Raw genomic sequence first — 27,249 nt, forward strand, 5'->3', positions numbered from 1 at the left:
GTGTAGGTGAGTTTCAAAGATTGCGTCGCAGGTAATTCGGTGGTCGAGAAGCACTGGAATAGACGGTGGTAATGTGAGAAGTCCAGGAGAGGTTTGTTGAATGAGTTAGGCCTAGATATTTTAATGATGAGGTCCGAGATAATGGGACATTTTTGATGCAGTAGGAATAGTCCAAGTTAGTGCGTTTGCGGCTGTAGGACAGCACTTTACATTTTGTTGAATTGAGTGTCATTAGCTAGGTGTCACACCAATTAGTAACTTGGGTAAGATCATTTTGGAGAATCAGATGGTCATCAGAGCTGTTAATAGAACGAAGATAATGATGTCGTCAGTGAAGATGTACATGCATGATGATAAGTTATTGGGTATGTCATTAATGTACATCAGAAAGAGTAAGGGACCAAGAACGCTTCCTTGTGGTATACCAGATGGAACATTTGAAAGGGGCGAGGAGAACCTGTTAGCAAAAGTAAACTGCTGCCTGTTAAAAAGAAAGCTTCGAAGCCAGGATAGAGTTAGTGAATCAAGTTTTAATGATGATAACTGCAAGAACAGGCAACAATGGGCTATGCGGTCAAAAGCTTTAGCAAAATCCAGAAATATGCTGTCAGTTGGAACATTTGAGTCCATGTTAAAATGTAAATTTGTCGTAAATTCAAGCAGTTGCATTTCGCACGACAAACCTCTCCTGAAACCATCTTGATTATGAAAAAAGTTCAGTTCTAGATGATGGTAAACATGAGATGCAATAATATTGCTACGGCACAATATGTGCGATCACGAAAGGCCAGCAGCGTGAAGACGACGACGACGATTAGATGCTAGCGCGGGCTGTTGCCTCTTGGCCTAGCGCAGCGTATTTTCCTTGTAAATATATTTGTACATAGCTTTTCGTCTGCGTCATCCTACGTAACATATCTGGTGGAGGTGGACGTTCCCTGTACCTCGTCACGGAGCTTCGCAGTGGCCGGTACGTCGAGCCTTCCTTCATGGCTCCCGGCGACGACAACCCGTCTCCGCCGGCTCCGACACCTGCTGCCCCTTCGACGACCTACATCACTCTCCCCGCTACCCGTGATCCTGGCGTATTCTCGGGCCACGATGGGGAAGACGTCGATGACTGGATCAGCCTCTATGAACACGTCAGCCGCAATAACCGGTGGGACCCTACTATTATGCTCGCCAACGTAGTCTTTTACCTCGGTGGCACACCTCGAGTTTGGTATCGCACGCACGAAGATGAGCTTACCAGTTGGGATTCACTTAAGACACAGCTTCGAGACTTGTTCGGCAACCCCTACGGTCAAAAACTTGGCGCGCAGAAGGCGCTTTCCGGCCGTGTGCAGACGTCAACTGAGCCCTATGTCACGTACATTCAGGACGTCTTGGCTCTGTGCCGCAAAGTTGACACCCACATGACTGAGTCAGACAAGGTTTCCCACATCCTCAAAGGCATTGCCGATGACGCCTTCAACTTGCTCGTTTGCAACAACGTTGCCACGGTGGATGCTGTTATCAAAGAGTGCCGCCGCCTGGAACTCGCCAAAAGCCGACGTATTGACCAGCACTTTGCCCGTCTGCCCAACACCCCAGCGACATCTTCCTGTGCCGACGCTCCTCGTCCCAACAACTCTGCCGATGTTACCAGGATCGTCCGGCGTGAGATCGAGGCCGCCTATTCGGTTGCCTTCGACTCCAGTCCCACCAACACATCTGCAGTCACGGTCTCACTGATCCAGGCAGTTGTCCGCCAGGAGTTTGAAAACATGGGTCTTCACACCATCTGCTCGGCCCATCGCCCGGCTTCTTCGATTTCGCCCCGTCCCGCATCTTCTTACCCACCACGTTTCCGCAACCCATCTGAGTGGCGCACTGCTGACGACAAACCTATTTGTTTCCACTGCCATCGAATCGGGCACATTTCTCGGCACTGTCGTAGTCGCTGGAGTTCCCCGATCCGGTCTACTTATACTGCCTACTCTCACCCCTCAGGTGGCCCTTCTCGTCCCTATGCCGCACGCTCCGATAATGCCGCCACTGATTCTCCTGCAACGAACCGCCCCTATTCTCGTTCGCCTTCGCCCCAACGACGACAATCTCGCTCTCCCCAGCCCCGTCGCTCCTATTCGCCGACTCCCTTCGGGCGCCGCTCCCAGCCGGAAAACTAGACGATGCAGCGCCTCGAGGTGACGCTGCATTGCTCCCTACGCCGCCAAATCCTCTACTGACTTTGCCCACTCATCTGAACCTTCTTGACGTGCACGTCGACGGTGTTTCCGTGTCTGCTCTCATAGACACTGGGGCGCATTTGTCCATAATGAGCGCTGACCTTCGTAACCGGCTCAAGAAAATTATCACGCCCGCCACGACGCCTGTTGTCCGTGTCGCCGATGGCGGAACAGCCCCCGTAATTGGTATGTGTACCGCCCGCGTCTCCTTCGCCGATCGCTCAACAATCGTGCTATTCACAGTCATCGCCCACTGTCCCCACGACATCATCCTCGGCTTAGACTTCCTCTCCGCACATTCTGCTCTCATCGATTGTTCCGCCAGTACTCTCCGCCTTGACCTGCCTGTTCTGGATCCTACTGAACCACACCCCAGTCGCCTCAGTTCCGCCGACTTCGTTCGCTTGCCACCTTCGGCACTGACCTACGTTGACCTAGTGTCATCCCCACCAGTCCCCGACGGTCACTACATCGCGGCTCCTATGCAAGACGTCCTCCTTACACACGGGATCACAGTACCCCATACAGTTTTATCTATTACGGCGAATTGCGTCTGCCTGCCAGTGGTCAACTTTGGCTTGACGACACAAGTGCTGCCACGTGGGATGTCTTTGGCCCAGCTTTGTTCGTTCGAGGATCACTCAGTAGCATCCATTGCAGTAGACGACACTTCATCCGATACTTCTCTACCATCGCAGTCGACAAATTGTTCCATCGCTGACATTGTGCGTTCCTGCTCCATTCAACACAAACTGACTACTTCATACCATCCTCAAACCAATGGCCTGACAGAGCGGTTCAACCGTACTCTTACCGATATGCTGGCCAAGTACGTTTCCAAGGACCACCACGACTGGGACATAGCCCTTCCTTACGTAACATTTGCGTACAATTCTTCCCGGCACGACACCGCCGGATTTTCTCCCTTTTATCTACTGTACGGTCGCGAACCTACCTTGCCCCTAGACACGGCACTTCCTCCAGCTGCGGTCTCAACAAGCGCGTATGCGCGCGACGCCATCGCCCTCGCCGACCATGCACGCCAGCTTGCCCGTGCTCGACTTACGGCCTCACAGACCACTCAGCAGTGGCAGTACAACGCCCGCCATCGTGACGTACAGTTTTCACCTGGTGCGCTCGTGCTCCTGTGGTCGCCCTCTCGTCACGTCGGACTTTCAGAGAAACTTCTTTCGCGATACACAGGGCCCTACCGCGTGCTGCGCCAGGTGACGCCTGTGACTTAAGAAATTGCTCCTGTGGGCTCAACCTCGTCCTCTCCTGTGGCGTCTAGTGATGTCGTACACGTCAGTATGCTCAAGGCCTACTACACTGCTTCCAAGTCCGATCTTTAGTCGCTCCGGGACAGCGCTTTTGCAGCCGGGGGTAGTGCTACGGCACAATATGTGCGATCACGAAAGGCCAGCAGCGTGAAGACGACGACGACGATTAGATGCTAGCGCGGGCTGTTGCCTCTTGGCCTAGCGCAGCGTATTTTCCTTGTAAATATATTTGTACATAGCTTTTCGTCTGCGTCATCCTACGTAACAATATGTTCCATCATTTTACAGCATATGAATGTCAATGATATCAGTCGGTAGTTTCAGCCAAGTTTTTGTCAACGTCTTTAAAGATGGGTATGACTTTGGCTGTTTTCCAATCTTGGGGAACCTAACCTGTCAATAAAGATTGATGAAAAATATGGAATACGAACTTCCTAGATATTGAGCCTGTATCTTTTAGTAATTTAGAGTTAATATTGTCAGTACCTGCTGAATACAAAACTTTTCAGTTATTAATAAGCAGAACAATACTGTCAATAGTAATGTCAATAGGTTCCATGTACCGATAATCTAGGTCTGCAACAATGGGCAAATTAAGTGATACTTTTTTTAGTGAATATGGATGAGAAGAATTTATTGAAAACTTGAGCGCACTCACTGTTAGGAATAGGAATGGTGTTTTCATTGTGTAGCAAGATGTCATTAGTATGGCTTTCAGGAGATAAAATGTAGCAGAACTTTCTAGGATTAGATTTTAGTGAAGGAAGGTCATGGGAAAAATATTTATTTTTGGCTACACTGAGAGCAGAGCAGTAGAAATTTAAACAGTTACGATACCTTTCCCAGGCTGACGTGGTGCCAGTTCGTTTTGCGGTTCTGTATGAATGTTTGTCTTTGTTTCTGAGTAAGTGAAGGGACTTAGTGAACCATGCTTTGTTTTTGTCTTCAATTATTGTGATTAAAGGAATGTGCTGCTCAACCAATGCGCATAACTTATCTCTGAACATGATCCAGTTATGAACAGACCTAGTGGGGAACAAAGGTAAAAATTGATGGTCGAAGAATCATTCTTGCTCATTGTTGATTGCTTCATAATTGCCCTTGTTGTAGTCACGAATTGTCTTTCTTGAGACACCTGTAAATGGTAATGGGATACTGATGGATACATTGAGCAATCTGTGGTCACTGAAACCATCTGAGCATGTTACTTGTCTATAGTCTCTGGGGGCATTAGTGTGAGATCTAAGACGTTAGGGCCATGGGTAGGTTCTTTAATGATCTGGAAGAGATTATAATCTAATGTTATACTAATGAATTATGATGAAACGCTGCAGGATAATGACAAGTTTGGCCAATCAATGAGAGGGAGATTAAAGTCGCCAATAAGGTATGTGAACTCAGTTGGACAGAGCTGGGTGGCTTTAGCAATGCTGCTGCGCAGTTCATCAACGAAGCAATGACTATAATTCCCGGGGGGGGGGGGCAACAAACGCTTATTAAAACTTTTGCAGAACTGCAGCGCCATATGGCTCAGACAACCTCCAGACCTGAAGATGTGTCAATGATGTATGATGCAATAGTCTTTAATAACCAGAAGGATGCCACCACCTCTTCTATTTGAGCGATTGCGGTGATAAATATTATAGGTGAATGAAATGGGAAGAATTTTGTTATCGGCTAAGTCAGGGGAAAGTCAGGTTTCAGCGAGAGCAAGAATAGTGCAGTCACAGTCTTCAAAATAAAATGAGATGAGTTCCCGTTTCATCATCAGGCTTCTAATATTTGTGAATGATAATGTTAACGATGTAGCAATGCGATGAGTTAGCGGCGTTTCTCATGTGTCTTGGTGTAGCTATCTGCTGATTTCCACTACTGAACACTTTGTGGCATCATATGCATAAGATTTGTCATCAATGCGCAGTCGGTCAGCTGAAAGTTTGAATGATTTATTTAGCCTCTTCGCATGCTCGATCAATTGATTTCTGGTTTGTCGTGTAGAAAATGAAAAGTCCTCTCGAACGTAGAAACCAGAACCTTTTAGTTTGTGTGCAGAAGCCAAGAACATTGGTGGCATTGTAGCTTGTAATATTCTATCGAACCTTCAGAGCAGCAATTGTTCGTGCTGTCTACCAGCCTTTGTGCGTCATAGCTGATAAGCGCTGCGAATTCATATGGTAAGGATGGTGCGGTATATTTAGGTCACTGGGGGCTTGCTGGAGGCCAGGATGTTGACATTCAATCGTAAACATACTATAATTTACGACCATTCACAACAAGGTCTTGCGACACGCACTTGACAAATGTTGTGCCTAATTGTAGCGTACACAATACATTCGGAGTCGTTGTAGTACAGCGTTAGCGTTCGTTTAGATACTTTTTTAAAAATAGTTATCAAAACAGAAAAAAAAAGAGCTGTCATCACTGAATTTCTGTAGTCCTCTTTATAGAAATTTTATGCTATACACAAATTTACTTGGAGCTAGAAATCCAATGTGAATGCTTATAGCGCAACTGCCTTGCTATGCATGCATTCACACTGCGGAAGATTGTCTGCTAGGCTCAAGTGTTGTAGGCGGCGCCACGGTCGAGGAGACAGTGGGAAAGAGGAAAAACAAGGAGGAGTGTAGGCGGAGGAGGAGAGTGTCACTACTTTATGAAGTTTCAGGGGCTTTACATATTGCTACACAGGCAAAGAAGAGACAGCGCGAACGTGCACAGTGAGCACCATGGCGTCGAAGCACAAATAGAAAGGGTGCAAACGCAGCGATTCGCCAGGCACCTTCCTCCTCTGGCACTCGCTTCCCTTATGGCTGCAAACTCGCCCATTTCACAGACGAGCTTCTACGCTTACACTTAAAAGACATTTCGTAAGCACAGTGTGGAGCCTGTTTCTCTAGATGCATTTAACCACAATATACGGTCTCTGTCAGTGCAGAGCATGGTTGCTTCAGCATAATCGCAGATCCCATGCATGATACAGTCAGTTTTGGCCGCCCACTTGCAATTCTTGAACATAGAAGTATGAGCTAGAAAGCCATTTTTGAAGCAACTTTCTTGTCTTCAATGTTCTTTCTGCAGAATAAAAGATGTAGCTACTTGCTAATAGAAAAATGTCACATAAAACGGTTGTGCCTTATGGAAACATAAAACAAGAACTGTATTCGCTCAAATCTAGGCCAACCCTGATTCTGACCTGACCCCCAAAAGTCTAAAGCCAGGAAAGAAAAAGGAAGAAAAAGAAAACTTACTTCTAATGTAGGCAGAAGAAAACAACGAGGACAGTGGTCACAAAATGAAAACAGCATTTATTGAATATGAACATGCTGAGCTCATTCTACGTCGTCATCGCTGCTAGCATCGTCGCTGACTTCCTTATCGCTGTCATCTCCTCGTTGCAGTGCATGCAGAAAGAACCTCCAGTTTCCCCCTCTAACGACGGACGTTTTTCTCATCGATGCCGAAGTCCCGCCCATCTTGAACGTTTGACAATGCCTCTGCAGCTAGCACAACTTTTTGTTTGAAAAGTGGCACTATAGTGGGATCGCCTGTTTGGTGCCATTTGGTGCCATTACGATAATGACATCGCTCGGGCACTTCAGTTGGCTACTGGCTTGGCTAGTAGTAGCTGCAATTCTTGCTTTTCTAGATGGCGCTAGCTATGCACCATACTTATTCAATTAAGCATGGTACATACATACATTATCGTTACCATACCATACAATATCAATTAAGAACTGGCACATTTTTTAAACTCCTCGTATCTAAGCTGATCCTTGAGCTTGGTATATGGTTATTTGAAAAGAACTGTCGGCCTGAATTTGAATAAATACGGTATATATATATTGTTGCACTCATCTAGACTAAACAGATGTTCGCATTTACAAACAATTTTTCGTATGGAAGCAAGTGTTGCCCTTGAGCACTAGTTTGAATGAAGCTGATGTGGTGCAAGAAAATAGAAAGTAAGAAAATAAAACTTTTTATTTATTTATTTTTGTGTTTTGTGTGTGTGGGGTGGGAGTAGGTGGGGGGGGGGGGGTATACACGTCACAGTAAGCAGACACGAGGAAAAGAAATGGAAAATGCCATCTGTGTTGGCCACTGTTTGGCACACAGACTTTATTTTATTTTGCGCGAAGAGACAGCCGCCGTGGCCATGGTTTATTTCGGCCGGCCAGTCATGGTGCTTCGAGGTCCTGGGAGCGGCCGATACTGCGACTGCCCAGGTCGAGTGCGAGCATGTTCTCTTCTTGTGCTACATGCATGTGATCCGTCTTCTTCACCGCCTCTGGAGGCGAAGTGACGCCACTGCAATTTTATTTGTTGATTTTGTTATGCTTATTGCTGAAAAAAACAAGCCTAGCTTGTTGGCACGAATTCCTTGCTTTACATATAGTAGCAGCAAACAGCAGTGGGAAGATGCCGCAGAACAAAGGTTGTGGGAGTTCCTTCGGTCTACCGGGGCGCAGTCGTTGCTGTGCCTAAGGCTCCGAACTTATTCGCCATTGCGAGGAAAACCTCTCCCAAATGCCTGCCCCTCGACCCGCGCGCCGTTTTCCCCGGGCGCCGCGGCCGCGTCCCGCGACGTCATGCTACGCGGCCCTGCGATTGGGTCGTGGGGCGTGACGTAGGGAAGAAGCCCCGACTGGGGACGATCGCCGTGCGCGGGGGAGTTGTGCTGCGAGAGGGACGAGCGCCGGTCACGAGAGGCAAGCTGCAAGGTACGTGAGCGACCAGCTATTTGTGTCCCCAACGCCCCGGCCTGGGGACGTTCACATGCTTTGTCAGCTTGCGTAAGTGTGACTTGCTGAGTGGCTTTGCGTTCCGCCCTTGCGGTAGGCGCAGGCGCTCAGTGCATCACATTTTCCGTGTCCGAACCGTCGCAGACCATTGTCGGTGACGGGAAGCGCTAGGTAGCGTTTGCGAACGCATTTCGGCCCTACGTTGGGCGCCAAAAATGTGGGCTCACAGTACGTCTCCGCGCACGGCGTCGCCAAGTGGCCCCCGAGAAGTGGAGCCTCACGACGCGGCACGACGGCGCACGGCGATAGACCCACCGCAGCTTCGAGCACCGAGCCGAAAGACCTGGACGGCTCTGGCCGTACGCATGGGCGCTCTCCCAGGAACACACGGCGTCCAGGACAGTTAAGGCGTTTATTGATCACCGATGGCCAACATGTACCAGACTGCACCCAAACACACGGAGTACACTCGGCGCCCGCGGTTCCCGATGGCGAGGAAGGCGGGTTACACGCCGCGTCGAACAATGGTTTACGCGCGCGGTGCCAGGAGGGGGTATCGGCACCCCTTTGGTACGTGTCGGTGAAGGCATGGCCCGCGCAGCGCAGAGTGGAGAGGTGCCAGCACCCCGTGCGGAGAGGAAGAAGAGTGCGGCGGGAGATCCCCCGGTGCCTTTTGGCGCGGCGACGGCGCTGACAGACGGCGAGCTGGCCCAATTGTGCCGGCAGAAGATGCGGGGGGACCCCGGATTCGCAGCGCTCGTTCGGCAGGGAGCTCCAGGCGATCAAGAGGTGGCCCAGAGAGAGCGACGGATTAATGCGCCGAAACAAACAAATCCGAACGTGGTGGCCGCCGACCAAGTGCCCGCGACGGCTTTGGTATAAGACGTTCGGGACTGAGCGCTGAGGCTCCGGGGACGTCTTGCCGTTTTATTTTGTACTTTGGGTTCTTTAACTTTTTTAAATGTTTGTGAGCGTGTGTCTCTGTGCGTGTGTGTGTATGTTTCTGTGTTCGTGTAGTAGACAGTACGTTTATTCTGGGGGGTATTCTGGAGCAGTGTGTTGTACAGTTTTCCCTTTGAGTTATATGGTTGTACACGATTTTCACTGGGTTTGTTGTATGTGTTAAATAATTGTGCTATTAGTGTATTTGCCCTGGTTGTATCGTTCTCGTTTTCTTTAATATGTGTTTAAGGGCTGGAACGGAAGCCGTCCTTGCAATATCTAGTGCTGGCTGATACAGGGGACTTTTCCTTTGTGTTACATGCCGCCGGCTTATTTCTCAGCTGGTAGGGACATTTAAGGGGAGAGGGATGTGGGAGTTCCTTCGGTCTACCGGGGCGCAGTCGTTGCTGTGCCTAAGGCTCCGAACTTATTCGCCATTGCGAGGAAAACCTCTCCCAAATGCCTGCCCCTCGACCCGCGCGCCGTTTTCCCCGGGCGCCGCGGCCGCGTCCCGCGACGTCATGCTACGCGGCCCTGCGATTGGGTCGTGGGGCGTGACGTAGGGAAGAAGCCCCGACTGGGGACGATCGCCGTGCGCGGGGGAGTCGTGCTGCGAGAGGGACGAGCGCCGGTCACGAGAGGCAAGCTGCAAGGTACGTGAGCGACCAGCTATTTGTGTCCCCAACGCCCCGGCCTGGGGACGTTCACGTGCTTTGTCAGCTTGCGTAAGTGTGACTTGCTGAGTGGCTTTGCGTTCCGCCCTTGCGGTAGGCGCAGGCGCTCAGTGCATCACATTTTCCGTGTCCGAACCGTCGCAGACCATTGTCGGTGACGGGAAGCGCTAGGTAGCGTTTGCGAACGCATTTCGGCCCGCGCGCGTAAACCATTGTTCGACGCGGCATGTAACCCGCCTTCCTCGCCATCGGGAACCGCGGGCGCCGAGTGTACTCCGTGTGTTTGGGTGCAGTCTGGTACATGTTGGCCATCGGTGATCAATAAACGCCTTAACTGTCCTGGACGCCGTGTGTTCCTGGGAGAGCGCCCATGCGTACGGCCAGAGCCGTCCAGGTCTTTCGGCTCGGTGCTCGAACCTGCGGTGGGTCTATCGCCGTGCGCCGTCGTGCCGCGTCGTGAGGCTCCACTTCTCGGGGGCCACTTGGCGACGCCGTGCGCGGAGACGTACTGTGAGCCCACAAGGTATAAGCGGCAGCTATGCGTACAAGCGAGCAATTTCGTTTTGCCGTGCCTTCAACTAGGTGGCAGATAGTGCATTGTCGAAAATCGATAGATAGTGCTTGTCATTTTCAGTATCCCCTATTGTCACTTCTGCACTACCTTACATCATGTGAAACATGTCACGCCAGTTAAATTCTACTCTGGCAACATGGGGTGAGTATTCTGTAAGTCCATCTAGTGGACATGTCCATTTCGTCAGCTTCTGAACTGCTGTTTGGCTGGGGTGCCTGTCCTCTTCTGACGCATTCCTCAGACCAGCCAATCAGTACTTCAGCAGCAGACAAAATGGACATGTCCACTAGGTGGACACTTACAGAATACCCTCCCTTCTGTGTGCATTGCAAGAGGCCTTCAGGTTCTTACAAAATGTAATGCACACCCTCTGACAACAGCGACAACTTTCAACTGTCTTCCATACTGTCTAACTCTGTGGCCCTGATTGCAGCACTCAAGTCCTCAGCCATAGTCTTGGTGATCAATTTATGGCTGAGCAGAATGTGAATGCATTGTGTGTTTATGCAGAATGGAACAAATATGCTGACTGGTGCCATTATGTGGACTGCATTGAAACTCACGAAGCATTAACTTCTCTCAGAATTCTGTATTATCCAGGTCTTATTTACTAGTTTTCTTTGTGTACTAGCCTGGCGCAGCAAAGCCTAAGTTGCTTTCGTGCCAATAAACCCAATTTAACGGACTAGTTTGCTTTGTACATACTCTTGTTTGCTTAGTTGTAACATTTCGTGGACATTTTCAGAAACCACTGATGTTGCAACCATTTCTCTCGCTTTGAAGACCCTGGGTAGCTTTGACTTTCAGGGTGAGTATGGAAATGTGGTGTATCTTCTGTGTGCCATATTTTTTCCGCACATAACCCGCACCCCCAATTACAGCAGCCCGGAAAGAAAAAAAATATGTTTGAATCTGCATGTATATCCTGTGGAAATAGCTGTTTACAACAGTGCTCATCTCTTTCCAAAACGATCTTCATTCATAGATGCACGACTTGACCATGTATCTTTGGCCAGTGGCTCTGCTTCCCCCCATTTCCCCCTCTTCGGCATAAGCCTCTTGCTGATAACCTTCAGCTTTTGCTGTGCCGTAAAAGATGGCTGTTGAGCGCAGCTCATCATGATCCGAGTTCTAGTTCACCAGCACTGCATGCAATATTTGCCGACTCCTAAACGCAATATGGCGATCTGTAAAGAGGAGGGGAATGGATGACCACAAAAAAGGGGAGAAAGGAGCTTCAGTACGCAAGAGTGGGAAGAAAATGGGGTTCTCTAGGAGATAGCAAAACTTTTATGAAGAACCTTACTTTGAAGTGTGTGGCATCATCACAGAAGCCGCACTTCAAGGTAAAATTCACATGTAATCCCCACCTCGCCTTTACTGTTACGATTTCTAAATTTTGGTGTGGGTTATACGCACAGAAATGTGGTAGTTGCAATAGAACTGCATTGTTTAAAACTTTGCTAGGTTTTGATTTCAAGCAAGCTTTTAAGATGAGCACCTTGAATCCTCTCAGAAAAAGGAGAGCACATGTTTAAATGAGCTAACAGCTTATCGTGAACAGCAGAGACAACAGGACAAGATACAAGAGGGCACCGGGCTGTACACTGTGTCGAACAGAAACCAATTAGCCCAGTTTCAAACTGAGCCAACACCATCCTTTTCCATGTGTTTTTCAAATGCAGCATTCCCCTTTAAGGAGTCACTAAAGGCAAATATAAAGTCAACATGGACTGTTAAACTACCATTCCAGAAACTTCGCCGCGCTTGTTTCATGCCAAGAAATAACATCGTTTCAGAGAAAATGATGTCTGAAGGGTGTGAATACCTTTAGCGCAATTTAAATCGCCCATCCCCGATCCGGGCAGTGGTGACATTGCGTATGCTATCTCCGCCCTTTACAGCCATCCGTGAGTAAAATGGCACCCTACAGATGGCGCTATGGTTTTTTGTGCATAGAGAAAGCGAGCCAAGACATTGTTGGATTCAGTGCTGCAGCTGCTTTTGTTTACATGGTGTGGACCATTTGAGCATCTCGCAACATCACGTAGATGTGGAAATCTTTGCTACTTGCATTTTATGAGAGTTTTGCGAGCCAGCACAACCAGTGCAGCCCTACGCGATTATGATACTACTGAAACGCGAAGGCGCGGCCAGTGCAGAGTCTAATGAAAACGAAACCTTTCGACCACCCGCATCTTCATCAAGGGTAACGTCAATGAGTTCTTTTTTTTATCAAACGTAGACTAAAACTGGACAAGTAGCATTTTCTTTCGTCTTATAACCCAATACAAATATCTTCTTAAAAACAAGAAGTTGAGTACTAGCGACAAAAATAAAATGAGGAGTGCCTTCGTCATTGGGCTAATACTTGAATGTCCCTGGTGAGCCGAAAATCGTGTCCCTGCATTTACCTCAATTTCTCTATTACTAAATCTTCGCAATAATATTGACACCTTAGGTCAGTAACGTGGAAAGTTGGGCTAGTTGGTGAGTGATCATTATACCTTGCTGGTGAAGCAGCGCACAGACACAGACACAGTGAAGACAAGCGAGTGTCGTCTATTCCTGTTTGTCTTCACTGTGTCCGTGTCTGTGCGCTGCTTCACCAGCAAGGTACAATGACACCTTAGGTGTCCTTGAGCATTGATCTATCACTTTAGCTTCACTTAATATTTGCCTTTGGTGTCCCTTAACCATTTCAGGGTAGATTTTTTTCGCCATATGCGATCGCCCAGGGTCGATTTTTTTTTATTGCAGATTCAATTCTTATTCTTCTGAGGCATCTATTTCCAAAAAATGTTACCATAATTTTTCCAGGGTCACCGTTACGTGAGAAGAAAATATTTTGGATTCGTATATATGTACTGTTTATTCATTAATAACAACAATAAAACAAGAAAATAAACTTATAAAATTAAAAAATTTGATGCATTGTTATACACGTATTCAAGGCTTAGAAAATGCGCACACGAGAATATTTCGCAAATCTCAAATGTTCATGCTCTTACACTAATATTTACATCCATAGTGTAATCAAACTGCATAGGTGAGCGCACTCAAGAAAACTGTGTGGTTGTGTGTCCGTCAAAAAAGCAAAACGTGTCACAAACTTCAGCTAATCCTCATCCTATCGCCAACTAGTGGCAATCAGTTTTCGCGAGTCTCCAAAAAAGAAGAAAAAAAGAAGCGCATACACAGCGGCATCCTTCCTATGCACACCCCTGTGAGCACTAAACGAGCGAGAAACAGGCGGTTGCCCTTTGAGCGATTAGTAGCAAGATAGGCATCAGTTTTGTGAGCGCAAGAAGCCGAAACTGCCTGCGGAACTAAATCCAAACCGCTGCCCACCCGTGCGCGCACCAATGCGCGAGCGGTAGTATATAGATGCGCCGGAGCAAACTAGCCCTAAGACAAACAGTGCAATGACAACCAAGAGAGAAGTGCAAAAAAAAATTCCCTGTATTCCCACATAGCGGCAGCACATGCCAGGAGAAAAAAAAGTTAGGGAATTGGCGTGCATTTTAAACGTACAGACGGCGCCATAAATATACAGCATTGACCATTTTGGACTTGTTTGTGGCGTTGTATATTTACGTCATTGACCCTGAAAGGGTTAAAGTTGTCAAAACAGAAAACTTGTTGCAGTATGTGTCTTAACGATCAGCTAGTAAAATGTTGTGTCTTGCAAAAATTGGTATTGCTCTTGATATTTCAGGGCGAACACTGACGAGCTTTGTCAAGCATTGTGCAAACACGTACCTGACGAGTGAGCACAAAGAAATACGCCTGGAAGCAGTTCGCACGTGCTGCTGCCTCCTTTCACCAGCACTACAGGTAATGGCACATTTAGGCTTTGACAGCTTTGGATGATGCAGTACCAAGGATTTTATTTTACTACCTATGTCGGGAGTCCGCTGTGCCTTATGGAATATTGCTAAAATTTAAAGTAAACATAATAACACCTGTGGAACTGTCGGGCCATGAACTGTGTGGGGTATGCTCTGCGTACAGCTAGAGTTGTAGGCGGGCTCCGGATCTAGACAGACACAGTTGTTCCATGGTACTCTCCAACCTGTAGCCTGGGTAATCGCAGCTACATCAGATTCGAATGAAAAAGGCAACCAGAAGGGTCAATTCCAACAATCTTTATTGACACTGACAATAAGGGACACTGGCAGAGGGAAGTCCACTCTAATAAGTAATAAATAGGCTTGTCTCATTGCCTGGCATAGTCGGGCAAACAAGGTCATTCACGGGTTGCAGCAGGTTATCCCGTGGTGGCGCACCTTTATACCTTTTTACTTTTTGCGAGAGAAATGTCCTTTTGCCTGGTGGATACCTTTCCTCGTCTCATGTGCCCAATGGGGGGGTACATGCATCGTGAGAGCGAAGGACAGTGGGAGGGCACGTAGTGCCTCTCTTGCATGTCTATTCCAGCTCTCCTCAACATGTGAACGGAATGACATTAGTCATCATCATCAGCCTGGCTACGCCCACTGCAAGGCAAAGGCCTCTCCCATACTTCTCTAACTACCCCGGTCATGTGCTAATTGTGGCCATGTTGTCCCTGCAAAGTTCTTAATCTCATCAGTGCACCCAACTTTCTGCCACCCCCTGGAACACTTCCCTTCTCCTGGAATACAGTCCGTAAGCCTTAATGACCTTCGGTTATCTTCCCTCCTCATTACATGCTCTGCCCATGCCCATTTCTTTTTCTTGATTTCAACTAAGATGTCATTAACTCGTGTTTGTTCCCTCACCCAATCTGCTCTCTTCTTATCCCTTAACGTTACACCCATCATTCTTCTTTCCATAGCTCGTTGCGTTGTCCTCAATTTAACTCTATGAGGGTCGATTTTTTTTGTTGTATATTCTAATTTTCTTATTAAGGAGGTATTTCAAAAAAAAGTTACCGTAATTTATCTAGGGTGACCGTAAAGTGAGAAAAGAATATTTTGCGTTGGTATATATTGTGGGGTCTGATCCAGGATTCTCACATCGTACTCTTGGGACAAAGGAACGACAACACAGTAGTGCAAACAATCACAAGGGCATTTATTGCACCTTTCATACATCAATGCCTGCTAGCCGAGTTGCTATCCACAAAACATGCCGATGGGTGCGCGACAAATCTAGAAGTCTGACTCACCGTGGCCGGAAGCGAGTGAATATGTTCGCCCCATGCTGGATCCCAACGCCTGGTCGTTCGCGTGTAAAGTCACGCGAATCGTGGCGCGTTCGCAGGCGGCCACGCGAGGCGGCCACGCAAGGCGGTCTCGCAGAAGCATGGGTCGGCGCGCACGCGGGAGACGTCCCCCGCCGTGCGCCGACCCGCCGTGAAAGAGGGTCGCTGCACGAGCGGCTCGGCACGTCCGTGCCGCTTGCTGGCTCGAACCCAAGAGAGAGAGCGCCTTGTCTTTCCCGAACCCAAGTAACTGCGCAGCGGCGCGACGCTCGCGCCATCTTTCGCACCACGCTTGTACCACTCCGACGCCGCGTGCGCGGCGAAGCCGCACTACAGGAGACGCACTATGCAGGAAAAACATCAGGGGAGGCGCGAGGGTCGCGCATCCCCACAATATGTACTCTTCATTCATGAATAACAACAATAGAAAAGGAAAGGAACTTATAAGAATTGAAAATTTTATGCATTCTTATAGTTCAAGGCTTTGAAAATGTGCACACGAAAATATTTCACAAGACTCAAATGTTCCTGCTCTTACACTAATATGTACATCCATAGCGTAATCGAACTGAGTAGGTGCACGCACTCAAGAAAACTGTGTAGTTGTGTGCCCGTCAAAAAAGCAAAACATGTGACAAGGTTCCGCTAATCTTCATCTTATCGCCAACCAGGGGCAATTAGTTTTCATGAGTCTCAAAAAAAGAAAAAGCAACGGAAACGCATGCATGGCGGCATCCTTCCTATGCGCACTCTCGTGAGCACTAAACGAGGGAGAAACAAGCGGTCGCCCTTTGAGCGATTGGTAACGAGATAGCCATCAGTTTTGCAAGCGCAAGAAGCTGAAACTGTCCGCGGAACAAAACCCAAGCCGCCGCCGTCCCGCGCGCGTGCCAATGTGCGAGCAGTACTATATAGACACGCCAGAGCAAACTAGCTCTAAAACAAACGGGGCAACGCGAAAAAAATTCTCTGTATTCCCACATAGTGGCAGCACATGACAGAAAAGAAAAAGTTAGGAAATTGGTGCACTTTTTAAACATACAGACAGCGCTGTAAATATACGGCATCGACCATTTTAGAGTTTATTTGCGATACCGTATATTTACGTCATTGACCCTCAAAGGGTTAAGTAGAACCCTTTTTGTAAGCCTCCAGGTTTCTGCTCTGTAGGTGAGTGCTGGTAAGACACAGCTCTTATACACTTTTCTCTTGGGAGATAATGGCAACCTGCTGTTCATGATCGGAGAATGCCTGCCAAATACACCCCAGCCCATTCTTCTGACTATTTCAGTCTCATGATCTGGATCCACGGTCATCACCTGCCCTAAGTAGATGTATTCTCTTGCCACTTCCAGTGCCTCGCTACCTATCGTAAACGGCTGTTCTCTTCCAAGACTGTTAAACATTACTTTAATTTTCTGCAGATTAATTTTTAGACCCACTCTTCTGCTTTGCCTGTCCAGGTCAATGAGCATGCATTGCAATTGGTCCCCTGAGTTTAGTTACTAAGCAAGGCAATATCATCAGCGAATTGCAAGTTACCAAGGTATTCTCCATTAACTCTTATCACCAATTCTTCCCAATCCAGGTCTCTGAATACCTCCTGTAAACACGCTGTGAATAGCATTGGAGAGATCATACTTCCTTGCCTGACACCCTTCTTTATTGGAATTTTGTTGCTTTCTTTATGAAGGAATACGGTGGCTGTGGAGCCGCTATAGATATCTTTCAGTATTTTTACATACGGTTTGTCTGCACCCTGATTCCATAATGCCTGCATGACTGCTGAGGTTTCGACTGAATCGACTTAGGTTTCGACTGCTGAGGTTTCGACTGAATGCTGAGGTTTCGACTGACACCAATTCTTCCCAATCCAGGTCTCTGAATACCTCCTGTAAACACGCTGTGAATAGCATTGGAGAGATCGTACTTCCCTGCCTGACGCCCTTCTTTATTGGAATTTTGTTGCTTTCTTTATGGAGGACTACGGTGGCTGTGAAGCCGCTATAGATATCTTTCAGTATTTTTACATATGGCTCGTCTACACCCTGATTCCATAATGCCTGCATGACTGCTGAGGTTTCGACTGAATCAAACACTTTCTAGTAATCAATGAAAGCTATATATAATATGTATTCCGCACATTTCTCTATCACCTGATTGATAGTGTGAATGTGGTCTATTGTTGAGTAGCCTTTATGAAATCCTGCCTGGTCCTTTGGTAGACAGAAGTCTCAAGCATTCCTGATTGTATTTGCGATTACCTTAGTAAATACTTTGTAGGCAATGTACAGTAAGCCAATTGGTCTATAATTTTTCAAGTCTTTGGCGTCCCCTTTCTTATGGATTAAGATTATGTTTCCGTTCTTTCAAGATTCTGGTACGCTCGAGGTCATGAGGCATTGTGTATACAGGGTGGCCAGTTTTTCTAGGACAATCTGCCCACCATTCTTCAACAAATCTGCTGTTACCTGATCCTCCCCAGCTGCCTTCCCTCTTTGCATAGCTCCCAAGGCTATGCAAAGTATGACATTAGTACACAGGAGGAAATAGGCACATGTGCGCCGCACATCTGAGATAACTTAAAGGGACACTAAAGTGAAAAATGATTTCCTCTGCATCAGTAAATTACCTTTCTACCACACCAAAAACACCACTCTTACAACGATAAGACGTTTGGTTAGCCAAAAAAAAAAAGCGCAAGAACGAAATACGGGTGGCGATGTCTACTTATGTTCCTGCACCTGGGGGCTGTGACTTATTGGATTTTGATGGCATCTTCTAAAGCCTACTAATTATATATAGCGGTACAGATTGACTACATTGTGTTCTAAAGGAACCAAATATTAAACATGGCAAGTTTCGGGAACCTTTACTCAGCCAACACGGCCCAAATGCGAGAACATACTTTGGAATCCCTGACGTCATGTTGACGTACCGGCGCTGGGGTTTCGGCACGAAATTCAAATACTGATACTTTGACCTTCATTTTCTCATCTCATAATCAAGTTATTTTTTTTTAATTACTTCAGGGTTCACAAACAATGCTAAACTGATTTCCTGTTTCCCTTTAGTGTCCCTTTAAAAACAGGCATGTCTGCTTTTTCCAGAGGTAACGGTCACATGCATGTGATGCTAAATATGCTGTTGTCAGATGACCAAGTTTAAACAGCATTATACTTGAGTGAGATTGTTTTGATATCGTTAGAAAAATGCCCCTTCCTTTTAAAACACATAGCAGCACCCTTTCCTTTTTTAGTAAAAAAGATGCTGCCTCTGGCTACCATGTGCAAAGGTAGGCTGACGAAAATCGTTAGAGGTGCACAAATACAATGAAATTCTGTTTTAAAGTCTCTTAATTCAAATTGATGGATAATTCAGACTGCTCTGTCGGTTCCGGCAGAGTCCTTCTTACTTAAAACTACTGTGAATTCGAACTCCAAAAGCCACACAACGTTTATTTCGAACAAAATCTCTCATTTCGATGGACCATTTTTCGAGCACACCCGAGCCAAAGGCGAAGGCTTGATGCATTGCTTGCTGCAGTAGTGTGTGTGCCGTAAAATGACAAGGAAAGATGCTTAGGGAGCCGAGGCGAAACCGGAGCTAACAGAGCAAGCACCCAGATTTTCCATCCGGCTTAAAAGAAGCAAGAAGGATCGTCTGGCTCGTGCTTTATCACGTTACAACACACGTTAATCACGGTAATGTTCACAGTAAAGGCTTGTCACAATGCTCAGAACTCTTGTATGCTTGCTCTGATGTCGGAGCTTACCAAACCAGCCAGTTAGACATTTTCTCGGAAATCCCACGCGGCATCTGTCATGGTTTAAGGTAAGGAAACTGCCACTGGGCGCATTCCTCTTGTGTTTGTGACAAAAGGTGCAGCAATCGACACACATAGTTCGAAGCTATTCTAGACACTCATTCGCTGCCTTGGTGCCAGTCTTAATTCGGCTAGTAGTCTTAGACTTTGCCAGCAAAACAATGGAAGAGTAATTCAACATTACAGCAGTGGTGTCGCGCTCTCGCGCCTGACTTCATTCCAGCTGAAGTCACTGGCAAACTACAATGACCCAAACCTGCTGAAGTCCTGATGAACTTCTGTGTGTGAGCTATTCTCAAAAAGGTGACCCATGCCTATCAGCACATCAGCATAGTGGCCCTGTGAGGGCACCAGGCCAACACGAAGTGGCATAGAGTCGCAGGCACGGGACGGTAGGCAAGGGTGTGTGGCAGAGAGGGAGAACATGGAAGACATGTGTGCGCGGTCGGCATGCGGGGAGCGTGCGACAACGAACTGAGTAAGGAAGTAATCAGCGCAGCAAGCCGTGTGCAGCGCGGCGGGACGGAATGCATACTGCATGTGTCTGCATGCACCGAGGATTTCCCAAAATAAAGAACTTACTTGACAAGTGGGGGCTCGTCCGACCAGACCTAACATGGAGGACCAAGAATCATCTAGTGCCACCCAGCCAGTTACATTGCCTCTCCTGCCTTCTTTGATTGTCCAAGATCTGTTGGCTTCGACCTCTAGGACCACAACGGAAAGGGAGAGACTCGCAGCTGATATAGCACAAATTCTGTGCACCACACCGCTCAACGACATGGTTACGCCTGACAAGACAACTGTCATGGCTAGGCCCGACAAAACAACCGGCGCGGGTCCTGCGCTCAACATCAGACGTGTGCCCGTCCCACTGCCGAAATTCCAATGGATACCAGGACCATCACTCACCGCAAGTCTTTCTGGAGAAGTACTCAGAGTACTGCAATATTGCGGGGATCAACCCTGATTGCCATTCGCAGTTGCTTCTAGCAACATTGGAGGGGTCAGCTAAACAATGGCGGCGCTTGTCAGTTGCGCACCCTGACTGGCAGACCTTCATATCCAAATTTCCGGAGTTTACCACCATTGACTACAGGTTTAAACTAAAAGCAGAGCTAGATCACATCGCTCAGCATCTGCTAGAAAAGTAGTAGCTTAGCGCAAATAAAACCACGGACACAAGGAAGACAAACAAGGACAAGCGCTTTTTTTTGTTGTTGTTAGAGGATACACAGAAAAGGAATTGCCCAGTGTGGACTTCAAATATGGACGACCAACTAGTCCAACAGTCAACTCTTCTAGAATTCTGCTAGAAAATCCAAGCAGTTTATTCACTTATAGTAGAGCCTGTTTCAGATGCCGAAAAGGTGGAATGTGTGTGGAGACAAATGCGTCCGACATTCCAAGACCTAACAGCCAGCATGAGCTTCGCAAACCTGCAAGAAATGACAAAGGCGGCCATCCCTATCATGGAATGCGCTTAACATTGCCTGCGCTATGCGCCGCTGCCACCACCACGTATTGCACAAACAGCAGCTGATTTGGCCTTTGTTATTCATCTCCGCACACCACTGCAAGCCCAACCAAACCCTCCCAGCCAAGCAACGAGAGTGGCAGCTGCAGCCTGCGGCAGTTTCGGCTTCTGAGTGTGCGCAGTCAACGACGCTTCACGCTGGAGCCCAGAAGTGGAACCCCTCACCTGTGCCATTCGCTCGCGTGCCGAACACTCGGGGCAACTACACTTCCCCGCCGCAACAACTCGGAAGAGCGCCTCAGAACCTCAGGTTTCAAGCGACGCAAGGTACGACGACGTGAGCGACGCTGTGGTGGTTTGCACCACCACAGCGCCAACACCACCACCACATTGCACATCAATGCACTACTGATAGACCATGCAGCCAACCCCTCTGTTTTCACTGCAGTTCCCCAGGATACCTGCAAGCAGATTGCCCAGGAAATGGATGAACGTAGCTTCTTCTCTTACAGATGGCTATGCAACGTCTCTGCAAGTGCTCGCAACAGCCGGAAATCAAGAACCACTACTTGAACTACTTGATTGGTCACAGTGTCCTTTATGCACTCATGGACACTGGGGCAAGCATGAGCTTAAGAGGTAGCCATGCCATCTCGGCGGTCAAGTGAACAGGAGGCACCTTCAGGCAAGAAGCACGAACCCTGAGGCTCGCTCAGGGCTGGTCTCAAACTGCACAATCGATTCGCTGTCATATTCGTTGGCAAGGCAGGTCCAGGAAGCAGCGTTTTCTTCTTTTTCCAGAGCTGAGTCACGATGTTTTCCTTGGGCGAGATTTTCTTGAGCTGGCAGGTATTTCTCTCCACATGGGCCTTGGCGGATGGTCACTGCACTCTGAACCGTGTGGGCTCGTCAAATTTAAAAAGGCACCAAAGCGGCCATGTGCGTTGGAAGCTGGACACCGACCCTTGTCAGTCTGTAAGACAGCGTTGCAATGCAATAAACAAGGTCAAAAGCCTGATGAAAATGTGGCCAGCTCTCTAGAGGCACATTTTGCAGATGTGCAGGATGTAGGCCACAATACCATTGAGAGTGGCGAGTGTAGTCTAGAGAACCTTAGGGAAGAGCAGAAGCAGAAACTTAATAACATCCTTGCAGACCATAACAATATTTTTACCACTCTGCCAGGTTGTACGTCCCTGGTGGTTCACAATATAGACACAGGCAGCCACTCACCAGTTAGATGCAAGCTGCGCCCGGCTAACGGCCAAAAGAAAGAAATTCTTGATGGGTCTGTGCAGGATTCGCTGGACCAAGACCTCATTGAGCCCTGCTTCAGTTACTGGGCCAGTGCCCCTGTATTAGTAAAAAAGAAAACTGGAGGATATCGCCTTGTGGTCGACTACAGACCCTTAAATGCAATCACAAGTACGCCAGTATATCCCATGCCCTGCACAGACTGGTTACTGGCTCAGCTCGTCTGCGCTAGGTAGTTCACGAGCCTCGATCTTGCTCAGAGCTTCTTTAAAGTGTCGGTTGCTCCCAAAGATGTACTGAAGACTGCGTTCCTGCACCATAGAGAAGTGTGCAGACATGCGCAACTGAGCAGACATCATGCAGAGTGGGACATTACGTGTTAAGATTACAAGGATTCAAGTGCACCATAAGGCATCGTAAAGGACGGGCCAACATCCCAGCAGATGCATAAAGCAGGTGCCCCATCCCTGCTGCCTTAAGTGGGCATTTAGGCTTTTTTAAAACTTGGAGCCGATTGAAGAGCTGGTACACATGGCTCGGTATCCACTCTAATATTTCCCTTTAAGTACCAGGCTTTCAAACCTCACCGGTAGAAGCCAAAAGGACTGATGGACAGTTCATGGGCCACCCACCCAATGCGGCAGCTAAGTGTAGACCTTATTGAGCCACTGCCCACAACCTCTTGGTGCCTTAAGTACATCCTGGTGGTGCTGGACAAGTTCGCGAAGTTTGTGCAGCTTTTCCCATTACGTGCGCCTGCCTCCAAATTGATCATCAATAAAATGATCGATATCGATCATTTTATTGATGATCAATTTGGAGGCAGGCGCACGTAATGGGAAAAGCTGCAATGATCAATATTTTTTGCCTGCATGTTGTGCCTAGCTCCATCTCTAGCGACAGCGGCAAACCATTCATAAGCAAACTGTGGAAAGGCATTCTCCAGCACTGGTGAATCAAGGAGAGCCACACAGTCCCATACAGACCAGCGGGACAGACTGTGGAACGCAATAACGCAATGGTTAAACAATGCCTAGTGGGCTACTGCACTTCTTACAGGGACTGGAACAAAAGGCTGCCCAAAGTGGCATTTGCAATGCGCACATCTGAAAGTGTAGTTACTGGCATTACGCCTGCCTTCTTGTGCTGTGAGCGGGAACTACGGAACCCGTGAAGCCATCACAATCAGGCATCTGGCAGTGAGGTGCCCTCTTCTGCACTTCATGCCCTAGCTGCTGAACTGGATGTATACCATTGAGATGCCTGGGCCTTTGCACAGGACCACCAAACTTTGGCGAAAGCCAGTCAGGCAAAGTATTATAGTGAAACCTCGTTAAAGGGGGACGTGGCTTTGAAAATCAACTTCCTTATTTCTTCATAGATTTTGATGAAAATTGCCACAAATGTTTAGAATGTCTCCCTGATGCTTCCCTAAAAGTTTCAATGATATCTTGAGAAAATTTTATTCAATTTTATTGAGCAGAATTTTTCTCCCTCTTACTTTCTGGAGACCCCGGGGAACTTAAAAAACGTGATAGAAGGCTTGTTAAGTATTGACTGCATAGCTAAATGTGTGCTGAAGGTCATGACATTCTTGCTTTTCTTTTTTTGCAACATTTTTTGGAATGCCATATTTTATGTTACCTTCACATCAAGCACACTTTCAGGGTATACGAATAGCCATATCATAAACTTACAAAGGGTCAAGATAAGAAAGCGAGAATGTCAGGACCTGCACTGCAGCCCAAGGAATGTGACAAAAAAAAACGGAGTCAAAATATTGTTACGGGTAATGTTAAACCGGCTTTATTCAAGGGACGAGATTGATGGTAAAGTCAAAATGGCTTCCTGAGGCTGCACCAGCTCACGTCTTCTTCCTCTTCTCCTCACCCGGCTCATGCCGTAGCAATCCCCGGTTGCCAGACGAAGCCCGCTGGGCAAGTCCAAATCACTCGGAAAGCGTAGGGTGAAACCGCTTAAGACAGGCAACATGTACTAACTGGGTCCGGTTAGACCGACGACCAGCCGACGTCAAGTGTGCCACCACGTACGTCAAGTCACTCAAGCGATCTACAATGACGAATGGGCCCGTGTACTGGGGTAAAAACTTTTCGCATAAGCCACGTTTACGTTGCGGAGTCCACAACGACACAAAGTCTCCTTTGGCATACGAGACAGACTGGTGTTGGCTGTCATAGCGCTCTTTCGATTGGTCTTGCGATGCCACAGTACGAAGACGAGTGATACGCCTGGCTTCTTCGGCAAGACAAAGCGTCTTGGCAACAGAGTACTCGCTGTGAAAGTCAAACGGTAGTATAGTGTCAATGCAGCTTAGCGTGAACGTGCGTAAAGGAGATAAAAAGGACTGTAATCGGTCGTCTCATGCTTTGCAGTATTATAAGCATAGGTGATGAAGGGGAGTACGTCATCCCAGTCCTTGTGATTGGAAGATACGTACATGGCCAGCATGTTAGTTTGAGTTCTGTTCGTACGTTCTACAAGTCCATTTGTCTGAGGGTGATAAGGCGTTGAATGACGGAACCGCGAACTGCAGAGATGTAGCAGTTCTTCCACGGCGTCAGCAACGAACTGACGACTGCGATCGCTAATGATCCCACGGGGGGGGACCATGTCGAAGAATAATGAATCGAAGCAAAAACGTTGCAACGGACGCAGCTGTTGAAGATGGTACGGCCGCCGTTTCCACGTAACGGGTCAGATGGTCGACACATACGATCACCCATCGGTTGTCGTTAGATGATCGGGGAAATGGGCCCAGAAGATCGATACCCACTTGTTCAAATGGCAGGCGAGGCGGCGGCAGAGGTTGGAGAAGACCTGGCGGAGCGGTCGTAGGGCACTTGTAGCGTTGACATTGTTCGCAACTGGTGGCGTAGTGCTTGACTGTGTCCCGCATTCTGGGCCAGTAAAAAACACTCCCGTGTCCGGTTCAAAGTTCTTATGAATCCTAGATGGCCAGAGGTCACATCGTTGTGCATGGCTCTCAGTATGTCCGTTCGCAGACTCTGCGGCAGCAGCAGACGGAAGCGTGCGCCTTTAGCCGAATAATTGGTCTTGTAAAGCGGGCTGTCACGGACACAAAATCGACCGGTGGCTCCAGGACGCAATGCGGCTACAAATAGAGGTTCCAAACGAATATCATTTTCCTGCTCTGCTTTGAAAGACGTCGATTCTGGGAATGTAGAAGAAATGGGAGCAAAGGAGTCATCAAAATTGTATTCGGCACACTCCGTCGTCGTCAGAGATAGGCGGGAGAGACAGTCCGCATCTGCGTGGCGACGCCCGGACTTGTAGGAAATAACGAAGTCGTACTCCTGCAGTCGAATAGCCCAACGTGCCAGTCATCCACTCGGGTCACGGAGATTCACCAACCAGCACAACACGTGGTGGTCAGTAATGATAGTGAACGGGCGTCTGTAGATATAGGGTCGAAATTTGTGGACTGCGAAAACAGCTGCCAAGCATTCTTGATCGGTCACAGTGTAATTGTGTTCCGCCTTAGTCAAAGAGCGACTAGCGTAAGCCACAACATGTTCAGCTCCTTGATGACGTTGCACAAGTACGGCACCGATGCTGATGCCACCGGTATCGGCGTGCACTTCCGTAGGTGTGGATGCATTGAAGTGACGCAATTTGGGCCCTGACGTTAGTAGAAATTTTAGCTGATGGAACGCGTCATCGCAAGCCGATGTCTAGTTGAAAGGGACGGCTTTTTGGAGAAGACATGTTAGGGGGTACACCACGTTGGTGAATCTTGGAACGAAGCGACGAAAATACGAGCACAGGCCCAAGAAACTCCTCAACTACCGCACTGACTTTGGTGCTTCGAAGGAGCTGACTGCCGCAATCTTCCGTGGATCTGGCCTCACACCGTTTTTGTCGACCAGATGCCCAAGTACAAACGTCTCGGTTTCTCCGAGATGACATTACTTGGAATTTAGGATCAAGCCGGCTTGTTTGACACAATCCAGAACAAGATTGAGACGGCTGTTATGTTCACTCAATGTGCTGCCAAAAATCACCACATCATCGAGGTAGCACAAACAACTTTCCCATTTAAGTCCTCGGAGGATAGTATCCATGAATCGTTCGAATGTTGCTGGCGCGTTACAAAGGCCGAACGGCATGACGTTAAATTCATAAAGACTGTCTGGTGTCACGAAGGCCGTTTTCTCCTTATCGTCTGGGTGCATGGGTATCTGCCAATACCCTGATCGCAAATCCAGTGATGAAAAGTAGGCAGCGGAATGTAGACAATCGATGACATCATCAATTCTAGGAAGCGGATACACATCCTTTTTGGTGACCGCATTCAGTTTCCTGTAATCTACGCAAAACCGCCACGATCCATCCTTCTTCTTTACTAAGATTACTGGTGCTGCCCACGGACTAGAAGACTCTTGAACAACACTTTTCCACAGCATGTCTTTCACCTGTTCAGCAATAACTGTCCTCTCTGTTAGAGAAATGAAGGCTTTTGCCGAATGGGGTGCGCAGATCCGGTGCCAATTCTGTGGCTATCACGAGAACGCGGGAGTGAAGCCTGCTTGTTGCCTTGTGTGAAATCAAACACATAAAGATGTGCCCACAAAACTTGTGCGAGAGCGCGGTGCTCATGTGAGGGCAGTGCCTTGTTGATCATTCGTAGGATCTGCTGTTCGGAAATGCTTCGTTGGGGATTGCTAGTATGAGACTGCTCCTCCTTGCTTAGAACTGTAATGGAGCTGTAAGTAATCTCGTCAAATTCAGCAAGCTTCATATCACGTGGGAGAACGGCAGGGACGCAAGAACAATTGAAAGCCCACAAATTTGAGGCGCCATTCACTAGTCTCACGACAGAGCGTGGTACAAGTTCATCTTTCTTTGCGCAGCTCGATGTAAGTAGCTGGACGTGCGCGTCAAACGATGAAAGGTCGGCGGCAGCGAAATTGACAGGGATACATGACAGCGACCAAGGCGGTAGCAGCAAATCGTTCGAAACAACCTAATAGTTTTTCACTGGTAAAGATGTGTCGGCAAGGGTGGTGAGAAGCGCGCTATTCA

At 47.9% G+C, this 27,249-nt stretch overlaps 1 protein-coding gene across 3 annotated transcripts in view; it reads left to right on the forward strand.

Annotated features, from left to right (window-relative positions):
• The window catches only part of mTor (serine/threonine-protein kinase Tor), a 504,957-nt gene that overhangs the window by 104,903 nt on the left and 372,805 nt on the right, over positions 1-27,249 (forward strand). For all 3 annotated transcript variants that reach the window (XM_065435416.1, XM_065435418.1, XM_065435417.2), the window contains 2 exons: positions 11,186-11,248; positions 14,159-14,277. In XM_065435416.1, coding sequence (XP_065291488.1) covers positions 11,186-11,248; positions 14,159-14,277 — 182 coding nt within the window. The remainder of the gene's footprint in view (positions 1-11,185; positions 11,249-14,158; positions 14,278-27,249) is intronic.

The sequence above is a fragment of the Dermacentor albipictus genome, chromosome 2, assembly GCF_038994185.2.
Source record: "Dermacentor albipictus isolate Rhodes 1998 colony chromosome 2, USDA_Dalb.pri_finalv2, whole genome shotgun sequence".
NCBI lineage: Eukaryota > Metazoa > Arthropoda > Arachnida > Ixodida > Ixodidae > Dermacentor > Dermacentor albipictus.